At 39.4% G+C, this 11103-nt stretch overlaps 2 protein-coding genes across 2 annotated transcripts; one reads left to right on the forward strand and one right to left on the reverse strand.

Moving 5' to 3' along the window:
- Positions 1-559: 559 nt before the first annotated feature.
- On the forward strand, positions 560-3597 carry egr2a (early growth response 2a). The gene is made up of 2 exons (XM_056255042.1): positions 560-894; positions 2329-3597. The coding sequence occupies exons 1-2, from the start codon at positions 738-740 to the stop codon at positions 3336-3338; spliced, it is 1167 nt and encodes a 388-aa protein (XP_056111017.1). The 5' UTR covers positions 560-737; the 3' UTR covers positions 3339-3597.
- Positions 3598-4946: 1349 nt separating this feature from the next.
- On the reverse strand, positions 4947-5887 carry adob (2-aminoethanethiol (cysteamine) dioxygenase b). Its single transcript, XM_056255035.1, has one exon. The coding sequence runs from the start codon at positions 5737-5739 to the stop codon at positions 4969-4971; it is 771 nt and encodes a 256-aa protein (XP_056111010.1). The 5' UTR covers positions 5740-5887; the 3' UTR covers positions 4947-4968.
- Positions 5888-11103: the final 5216 nt, after the last annotated feature.

An 11103-nucleotide genomic window follows, 5' to 3' on the forward strand; every position in this document is an offset into this window, starting at 1 on the left:
AAAAACGTTCTGTATATTAATACACATGTTTCCTTAACACTCTAGAGACTAGAATAACTTTCCAACATATTCAAATATCACTTTCCTGAATCTCGTTTTATTGCGGTTCCTCCGTGGGACGTGAGCTCGGCGCGGCTCGTTATTTTCCGTGTCGAGTTTCCCGGATGCGTGCCATATAAGGAAAAAGGGGCGTGTCTGAGATTACCGGATGATAACCATTTATGGGATGCGTCGTAACCGGAATTCCTGATAATAACATACACCAAAAAGTTAACAACAAACATCTAACTGTTCCCACAGACCACAAATATATTTTAAATATAACAACAACATATCCAGAACATTTCAATCCATTTTTTTGATTTAAAGAAAAGAATAGTAATGTCAGATTCAGAAATATTATGTCTAAAAAGAGAGGTCGTGTCATCACATGGCCAAAAGCAGAAAAAAAAAAAAAAAGAAAAAGGAAGAAGAAGCCCAACCCGTTTTTCTGTCCTTTTATGGTCAGTGACGTCACTGGACATTGACAGGCTCTTCATAAATGCATTCTACGAGATAAAGTTTCACTTATTGCCGCGGCATAAACTGAAGGGAGCTGATGAGCTCTAACAACCCCGATGCGTGCGTTTATGATGAAGTGAGCACGTTTATAACACATCAACTAGATCATAAACGCTCTGAGAACAACGTAATAAAATTAAACCTGCTTTTTTTTATAAACAACACCGAGGATTAAAATGACAGCAACAGCTAGCAGAGATCAAATTAACGCGTCGCTACATGATTTAATGCGCTGTCTGCCATCACACATCTACTCTCTGGATGAGATTCCCTCATCAGTGCCGATGGGATTCTCTGATGTTTGTTCTGAGCAGTTCAGTGAGGCGTCGGGAGGTAAGAATACTGTAGAGATGCTTAAATATTAAAATGAATAGTCACAATGGGCTGTTGCTCAATAAAAAAAATATTATTTTTTTAGCAGTGCTTTGTAAGTTAAATTCAAACAACTTGTTCAAAACTTAGGGTTATTATTTTTGGTATAGATTTACAAAATATAAGTAGCCTCAAATACATTTACAAAATATAAGTAAAACAGCATGCGTGACAATGACAGTTCAACCTTCATTTAGGCTACTCATGCCATGTTTTAATTATATTTTGTAAATGTATTATGTTGTCAAAACAATTAATCGGTAATAGTCGCATCTAACAAAAGCTTTTGTTTACATATTATGTGTGTATGTATATATATATATATTTATATATTTGTGTGTGTGTTAGTGTGTAGGCTTTATTTATACATATATCACTATAAAAAAGTTGCTGTAATTTTTTTAAGCACAATCAACTTGGATGTTTAAGTAATTTCAACTTAAATACGTCAAAATGAGTGAAATCTTGTATAACTTGAAATATAAGTTGAAAATTGCTTAACTTATTTTGATGAGTTAAAGCAATGTAAAAACATGTCATAACTTATTGATCATATTTTTTTTTAGTGTATGTGTGTTTAGATATATACACACACACACAGACATACATAATATCTATAAAAATAAACTTGTAAACAAAAACTTTTATGTTAGATGCAATTAATCGATTTGACAGCACTAAAATGTATACAATTTATTATTGATTACAATTTGTTGTCCAAAACAATAGTTCAATGTATATTTTACTTTTTTTTTTGTTGCTTTTATTGATTGCTTGTTTATTTTTTATTGTTTATATTGCGATGAAAAGTCTGTTTATGTCGGGTCATGTTATCTCAAAAAGTGAACGGAAACGTTCAATAACACTTACTTGAGTATAAACTGACTTTCAAAAATTAACTCAGAAACACTGGAGAAAAAAATCTGTGATTAGGTTTTAGCCCCTAATAATAGGCCAATCTCCAAAGATTTCTTCGGGAAAAAAAAGATATTTGTAGACTGATGTTATGTTCACTTAAAGAAAACCTATAAGTATTCTTGCAGTATTCAAATTATTACTGGTATATTTACTGAAAGTATTCTTTAAAGTGTACTTTCAAAAACAAAAATGGGTTAGAAGTAGTATATAACTAAATTAAGTCTACCTTAAGTAAACTTTTTCTTTAGTATTGCAACTATAGTATATTTTACTGCGATCTGTCCAATCAGAATACAGAGAAATACCTGCATATACTTTGCCATCTACATACCAACAATCGTTTACAAACTGAATATGTCTAGAGTAGATCCCACTTGGTGGAAACACGATTTGCGGGAAATAGGCTGCACATATACATTTCACCTATAACGCAATAAGGAATTGCTCAATCTAAATGTTTTGCTTTGACTTTTCCAGGTTGCTTGAGTACAGACTGCTTCGGTGTTGAAAAACGGGGCCTTGATCTGACAGACCCGAGCAAGTTTTCTCCTGTCGCCTACACAGGAAAGATATCCATTGACGCACAAGGAAGTTGGAACCAAGAAGGAATAATCAACTTTGTCAGTGCAGGAGTACAAGATAGGCCACCCTCCTCGGGATCATTCTCCACGGGCTCTCCCGCAGGTCCCACTCCAGACTGCTCCAAAATAGGCCAAACTCTTTCCAACATGGAGCATATATACACCGGCCCGCCCCCCTACACCTGTAGTGCCGATGGATACCAGGACCCCTCGGCCTACCTATCAGCCACCACGTGCCCCATAACATACGCCACTCCGTCATACTCAGCCCCAAAGTCAACCATAGACGGGGCGCTTTTCTCCATCATTCCCGACTATGGAGGTTTCTATCAGACCAGCAACAGCCAACGGGACAACATGGCTGCATTTCAGGACATTAAACCATTTTCGTGCTCTTTGGAGTCTATTAGAGTCCCACCACCTCTGACTCCCTTGAACACCATTAGGAATTTTACTCTGGCGTGTCCGGTTGACGGGTCAAGGCCACCTATAGACGGTCACGGCACCAATCCGCAAAACGTCCCACTCAGGCCAATATTGCGGCCACGGAAATACCCGAACCGACCGTGCAAGACGCCGGTCCACGAGCGCCCTTATCCCTGTCCGGCGGAGGGATGCGACCGGAGGTTCTCGCGCTCGGATGAGCTCACGCGTCACGTCCGCATCCACACCGGACACAAGCCGTTTCAGTGCCGCATCTGTATGCGCAGCTTCAGCCGGAGCGACCACCTCACGACTCACATACGCACACACACGGGCGAGAAGCCCTTCTCCTGCGACTTCTGTGGCAGAAGGTTTGCGAGGAGTGACGAGCGAAGGAGGCACACAAAAATCCACCAGAGACAGAAAGATAAAAGGGCGTCAGCGCCCCCTCACAGCTCGAGCGCCGATGCTACAGCGATGTGAACTAACAGTACAACAAGTTCTGACTGCTGGGTTAGTCATTGCCCCAATTAAACCTGGAACTATCGCTGTGTTTGTGTGCGCAGAGATACGAAGGCAGCTTATGAATTAAGTGTTGAATGTGGTTTGTTGTAGGCTAGCTAGACAACGTCCTTATCACAGAATATTTCATGTGGTTCAAAATGCAGTTGTTCTGAGATAGTGTTTACAGTGAGTATTTTTATTACTGTTGTGTGTCTTAATAAATTGTAATAAACACAAAGTCTATTTTCTGAGAATCAGCTTTCCAGTGAGAGTGACGACAAGTGCCGCATGGCATTGCAAGGTTTGACCACTAGAGGTCGCAATTGAGAAACAAATGTGTGCGGCGGCTATTAGGTCCATATACACTACAGTTTTATTCAGCAAAGATGCATTAAATTGATCAAATTGATCCAACATTAATAATAAGAAAAAATGTTTCATGAGCAGCAAATCATATTAAAATTATTTCTGATGTGACACTGAAGACTGGAGTAATTATGCTGAAAAATCAGCTTTGCATCACAGGAATAAATTACATTTTAAAATATATTAAAACAGAAAAGTTATTTTAAAATGTAATCATATTTCACAATATTACTGTTTTTTACTGCATTTTTGATCTGATAAATGCCCCCGTGATGCCCATAAGAGACTTCTTTCAAAAATGATTGTCTAATTTTCTAAATAATCTAAAAATGTATTTAAATAATCAACAAGACCAGTTACCATTGCATATTTTATTAGTTTAAGTTTACTGGAGGGGAAACAGAACTTTAGTTTCTTATGTAAAATCAATGTTACAATCTTCATAATATTTTAAATGTTTCATTTTTTCATCATTACTTTTTTTTTTTTTTTTTTTTACTTGCATCGTGGCTAAGTGCTTTACAGTCATAATTACCAGGAGTGTTCAAAATAGTATCCAGTGCCAAATGAGTGTTGCTAAACATTTCTGAGCCAGATTGCAGTTCTGATAGCATAATGCGTTAAAACAATATCCGGCAATGGAAATAAGATGATCAGATTCCTGCTCTGTTCGACTATTGTGAAGCCTTCGTTAAACCAAATCTCACATCTGCTGCAAATATTTAAATATTTATCACATGCTGTACAAAGTGACTCCAGGCAACAGACCAGTAAAGAACAGAGAACTGATCTTTAGTTAAATCTGCACAAAAATAATAACCAAAAGATAACTAAACACAGCAGCAGTGGATTGACAGGTATTTCAAATAACTCTGTCTTGTTAAAGTACCCATTCTGACGTATTAAAGGGACAGTTCACCCAAAAATGAAAATGTTGTCATTATTTACCCAGCCTCATGTTGTTCCAAACCTGTATGAGTTTCTTTCTTCAACACAAAAGACGATATTGACAGTTGAAGGCACCCATTGACTTCCATATTTATTTCCTACTATAGTCAATGCTACTGTCAACTGTCTGGTTACCAACATTCTTCAAAATAACATCTTTTGTGTTCAACAGAAGAAAGAAACTCATACAGGTTTGGAACAACATGAGGCTGAGTAAGGCATGACAAAAGTTTCATTTTCAGGTGAACTATACCTTTAATGAAAAGACTTGAATCAACCAGAACCCAATAGTGCTTCAGAGGGACACTTTAGGCCCTGGGTAAGGTTCTCCACCACACCAGAATTCACTAGGCTGTGGTATTTCCATAAGCCACACATCACCCTGTTCCTGGGCTTCACTATTCCTATCTGCAGCCTCTGAATGAGCATGTAAAACTTTATAATAGTGGCAGTCTCTCCCTTTGTCCGGCTCATATGGCGGCGCTAAGATGTCAAGGAAAGCGGTGGGTCCGTCAACAGCGTCTATCTGGTGGATATTGTCCTTGTGTGGCGACAGCACACACGGGCCGCTGTCCTCCGTGTATTCCCCCACAGACCTCAGCACTGAAGGCCGTAAAGAGCTCCTCTGGAAGGGCATCAGTGGAGGGTTGAACTGCACACCGCTGGTTCCCTCTCTAGGTGTATCCAGCCTGTCGAAACAGCTGATTCGTACCTTTCCGTAGATCACTTTCAGCATGCCGTACATTCCCGGGTGATCATGCAGGGGTATAAAAGCACCAGTTTTTAATAAAAACACCCCCATGCTGAAGGTGTCGGTCTCGTAGATGTGCATGTATGTTGCGGGAGGTGCGAGACGCTGAGGCGGGATCATCGACGCGCTCTCGACGCTCCGCGGTACAATCTTCAAATCGGCCGCTCTGACCTCCGCTAAAAGGTTTTTCAGCTTGCTCTGATTTTCCAAGAACACTTTATTGTGTTCTCCGACAATAGAGGGGTTTCGGAAAGTCGTAAGGGCCTGTTTGGCGATTTTCTGAACAGTGGAAGTCATATTGTCTCGTGGCATCATAACGCAAGTGTCCAGCGTCAACTTGCCTTTCAGCGCGCCGCTTTTCACGTGCTACAACTCGTAATTCAGAGATCACCTTCTTATTCGGGCCGTCAATGTGTAAGAACTTAAGGGGACCTCCAGGAATACCGTTAGGATCGAGCCATTCCTGGCCATGACTGCTCCATATACAGGCATCCGATTCACACGTACGCAATGTCAACACTGCTATACGTAACACAGAGAATTATGGGAAATGTAGTGTTTTACTATAATGTAGCTGAGGAGATAAAGCTAAACGAATCATTTTAGAAACTTGTGCTTTTTATAGCTGTAAGCTTTAATCAATCTGGTCTGTCACGAATAAAAATATCTTTGTAAAGACCTATATGGACGTTATAAGAGACATTACACTTAAACCGGTTCCTACAACTCCCATAACACTTGCTCTTCAAGGGGCAATGACACTTCGGTCCTTCACCACCACTCAGAGAAAACTCACGCTTTGAAAATGCCGTAAGTGTGGGTTTACTGTGTGACCCCTACTGTGTGAAAAGTATTTTGACACATAAAAGTATAAATATCATTCCATTAAATGCAATATATTAAACCAAATGAAATTTATTTTAAAGAAAGAGAGCACATGCATAGGCTATCTTACAGAATGAAGAAGTTTGTAATATGCTAATCTATAGAAATACTAAGGAATGCCATAGATGTAGTTCAAACTTAAGACAAAAAATATTTAGACACTTTTTGGTCATCAAACATTAATAGTTAATGTGATTAATTACAAGTCGTTACACTTCTGACCCCTGTGTGAACTTGAGGGGAACTGACGTCGTGTGTGTGTGTGTGTGTGTGTGTGTGTGTGTGAGGGAGGGAGCGAGAGACGGGGCGGGAAGTACAGTTCAGTTAAAAATAGTTTATCTTAGCTTGTTCTATATCAAGTGCAAGTAACAACATAAATAACTTGTTTATTGGCTTTATTTTCCAAGTATGATTGTATTCTCAAAATACCTGAGTTCACTCTGAATAATTAGTATGGCCTAAATAAATTCCCTCTTTCGCCCCGACTTTGATACAGACTTTTTGCTTTCTGGCTCAAACATTAGAGCACATGAAAATAAAAACTTGAACGGTATGACATAAAACACAATGGGCTCCAATTAATGCTGTCTGGTTCCATCGTTCTTCAAAATATCTCCTTTTATGTTCCATAGAAGAAAGAAAGTCACAGGTTTGGAATTACATGATGGTGAGAAATATAATTAACATAATTAATTAGCTGATACAATAATTTCTATCCCTTTAGGTTCCATATTTTCTAGGGTCTCAATAATAAATTGACAAAGGGAGACCTATGCCTATATTTGGATACAATAAATTGTCATTGTGAGTATTATCCAGGAATAACTATCCCTCTGAACACTATATACACTAACACTACACTATGCAAGAAATCAATGCATGATTGACTGCAACAGAAAATGATGAAACTATGATCTCATTATCAGTGCAGAAACAGACCGTTGACATTCTGGCTGTTGCCCAACCAATCATGACTCACAAACATGTTTGTATGACATTGTTTTAAAATATATATTTATAGAGAAAGAGACATGTGGACAGTTTAGTCATCTGTGGACAGTTTAGTCATCTGTGGATAGTTTAGTCATCTGTGGTCATGTTGTTATTTCCAAATACTTCGCCTAATCATTTGTTGGCATTCACTTAAAAGCAGAGCATCTATAAAAAGCTAACGCTATGGAACAGGATGCAACACCACCGCCTACTCAAGTCTTCTGAGCTTGTAAAATCACACACACACTTGCGTGTGAATCCCAATATGACTGTGAGTGTGAAGAATTTTTTTTGATGACATCATGATGCTCTATGTCATCTGAATTCACACCAGACATTAATAAATGCATAAACTCTCTAGTCCTCCTCGTTATGTTATGATACATATCATGACCGAATAACACATTTAGCTACGCAAACAAGTCTAATAATATTAGTCTGCTTATTCACTATTTCTCTCTCCTCCTAATAATGTGGCTTGTAAACTTGCTTCATAGCCAACTCAAACAAGTAGAGCCCCCTCAGTCAGTTTATTTATCTTTGCAGTGAACTTCTGACTAAACTTTTACAATTTTTGTAAAAATTACCGCTACCAAAACAGCTGTGAATCCCAACGAGGGGTATGTGACCCCAGGCCAGTAGGCTTAAGAACGTAGAAATGTTTAGAGTTTTCTTTGTGAAACTTGTAAACAGTAAAGAGTAACAGAAGATTAAAATAAATAATCGTTATTGATGTCATAATTTGTTTTCAGTTTTGCTTAGCACACCTCTAGTGTGTATGTAACATCACACGCTAGCGTCAAGATAGTCTTCAGTTACAATGTCATTGTAGAAATGTGCTTTTTTATTCACAGTCAGCCATGGTTAATTTAATAATAACAGAGGGATTACTGAGATAAAGCAAGTGGTATTTGGCTAGACATGTGATCTCAGCATGTCATGAGGAGACCCACTCCATGTAAAATAAAAAAATGATTTCATATATGTACAGGATTCTAAACATATTTTGTATTTGGTAAAACTTATTTCAATCAAGGAAAAATTAAGTGAGTCTATCTTTAAGGAAAGAAAAAACTATGCAAATCGGTTCACAAATGGGCCTTAAAGGGTTAGTTCGCCCAAAAATGAAAATTCTGTCACTCACCATCATGTCATTCCAAATCCATAAGACTTTCATCTTTCATTCATCTACAAATGAAGATCTTTTTGATGAAATCTATAGGCTTTCTGTCCCTCAGTTGACAGCTACGCAAATACCACTTTGACGCTTCAAAAAGTGATTGTAAAAGTAATCCATATGAGTATGTATTTTAGTCTAAATTTTCTGAAGACTCGACCACTTTATATGATGAATAGATTGAATTTAGGCTTTTATTCACATATAAACATTCATCAACTCACACATCAGATGTGGTAAACAGAAGCTCAAGCATGTTCACTTGACGTGTGAGAACCAATGAGGTTCATTCTCGTGTTACACAGCACGTTTGAGCTTCAGGGTTTGAACGACATGAGGGTAAATAAATGAATACAAAATTTACATTTTTATGTGAACTCTATCCCTTTAAAGGTGCAGTATGTGATTTCTGAGAAACACTGGTGAAAGTGGATCGGACCGAGCTGCAGCACAACACACTTGCAGCCAATCAGCAGTGGGGGGGGGGGGGGGTGTCCTCTCATGATGAGGGAGGAGAGAGAGAGAGATTTTAAGAAAGACTGTAGAAAGAGAGATGGCTGAGAGACATTACAAAAGAGAAAAGCTCAGAGGAATATCACTGGAAAAAGAAAAAGAAGGATTATGATCAAACAAGAGCTTTAGGGCCCACGTTAATATTTCCAGCGCTAGAGAGACGACAGAGAGCGGGAAGGTCTGAAAACCGATGGCAAGGTTGCGTCTGCATAGGTGAGTAACATTGGTTTTGCTTTGTTTCAAAGAATGAAATGGTCATGAATGGCCTCCGCAAAGCCCGTCTACGGAAAGCCTGGCCACTCCCTATTAAGTCCTATTGTACCGAATTTTGGTTGTATTTCCACCAGAGTTCCACTGGGGGCGATCGCCCGAGTGCAAAATGAATGGGAGTCTATGGAGCTAGACGGCTAAATTTGTCTCTTTCACCCGATTGCCGTTGAGAAATCTCAGATTTGAAATGTAGGTTTTGCAAGTTCAACATGGGTTATAGGTCGAAAGTTGAGTGAACGAGTACTTATGTCCTTTCGATTTCTTACAGGTTAAGTTGTTGTTGCCCATAAGACGCTAGCATTCTGCTAATGGATGCTGATTGGTCAGTGAAGGACTGGTAACGACCAGAGATACCGCTTGATGGCATCGTGGCATCCGAAGCGACTAGAATGTTAAGGCGGACTTAAAGGTGAACTAAGTAACTTTTTTACCTTAACCGAACAGCTTTGGAGTCATTGTAATGTTTATATTACTGATTTCGTGTTGAATGGTGGTCGTCTCGCCCCCTGGTGCCTGTGAGCCGCAAAACCACCCTTGCAACTTTGGGCCGGCGGCCTCAGTGTTAGGAAGTATCGTGTGATATCAGGTCTCGCGAGGTAACGAATTGCTTTACGGCAAAAAACAGATCTGATAAAATTATGATAAAATGAGCATCCAACAGAAATAACCCGGCGCCGTATACATGTGGTGTTCGAGGCGCACATACAATACAGACTGCCAACAGTTAAACGGCGCGCGCAGCTCTTAAAGGGGCCATACCTTATTTCCACTCGTTACAGCGTCCACTCGTTACAGCGTCCACTCGTTACAGCGTCCATCCTACTGAACAGGTACCGGTGTACAGGGGGAGGGGATCCGGCCGTGAGTGCGAGCCATCTCTGCGTGAGTGCTATTCACGACAGTACAAGTGCTCCACAGCGACTCTAGGGGTCGCTGTTTGACAAAAACGGAATTCCTACTTAGTGCTGCTTTAACTCTTCTAGCACGTGTATTTACCCGTGTCAGCTGTGTTGTCGATGCCTCGAGAGAAAGGAAAGTGCAGAGTGCGAAAGCACCAAAGTGACTGAAGGATTGCCATAAAGCAGTATCTCTGGTCGTACGATGTGTATGACGTCATTGACATTTTAAAAGACTTTTTAAAGCAAATAAGTGACTCTAAAAAATATAACACCCATTAATCTGTAATTACTTTGCATCTCCTTTCGAAAACAACATTCAAATTACTAGACAAAAAATTATATCCTGAGAAAAGTGGATTTTGAGGGGTTTATCTCCATAGACCTCCATTCATTCTGCACTCGTCCTGTGAGCGCCCTCATATGGAACCAGAGTGGAACTGCAACCAGTTCAGAACCCGGAAGTTTACTGAGAGTGAGAGTTCTCCCCTTATTAGACATTCTCTGGCCTCCGTCAGACAAAAACCTTCTGAAAAATGTAAATTGGAGAGATCGTGACCTCAGCATACTAAATGTAATGAGTGACGTCAGTACGAGCCTTAGAGGCTGCAGCCGTTAAAGTCCCTCAAAGACAACAGAGAGCGAACCAATCAAAAACACTACCAAGCGATTCTTTGATCTTCATGTTAATATGAAGCATCTTCTCAATTCAGCTAGTACCAGTAAAGCTCCTTACTACAATTTTTACTCTTTTTTCATTCTCTGGTCTCTGTTCATAGATGACAGCTTTGTTTAATGTAGCAGAGAGTTTGGCCATAGATATACGCTGTCTGGTTCATGTGTGTTTCCGTTCTGGAGGTTTATTTTCCCTAACATCTTACTTGGAGGAATAGTTTGCTCCAAAATTTTTATTGAATTTACTCACCCTCACGTCATTACAAACCC

The sequence above is a fragment of the Rhinichthys klamathensis genome, unplaced genomic scaffold (assembly GCF_029890125.1).
Source record: "Rhinichthys klamathensis goyatoka isolate OS25496 unplaced genomic scaffold, OSU_Roscu_1.1 h1tg000117l_1, whole genome shotgun sequence".
Lineage (NCBI taxonomy): Eukaryota > Metazoa > Chordata > Actinopteri > Cypriniformes > Leuciscidae > Rhinichthys > Rhinichthys klamathensis.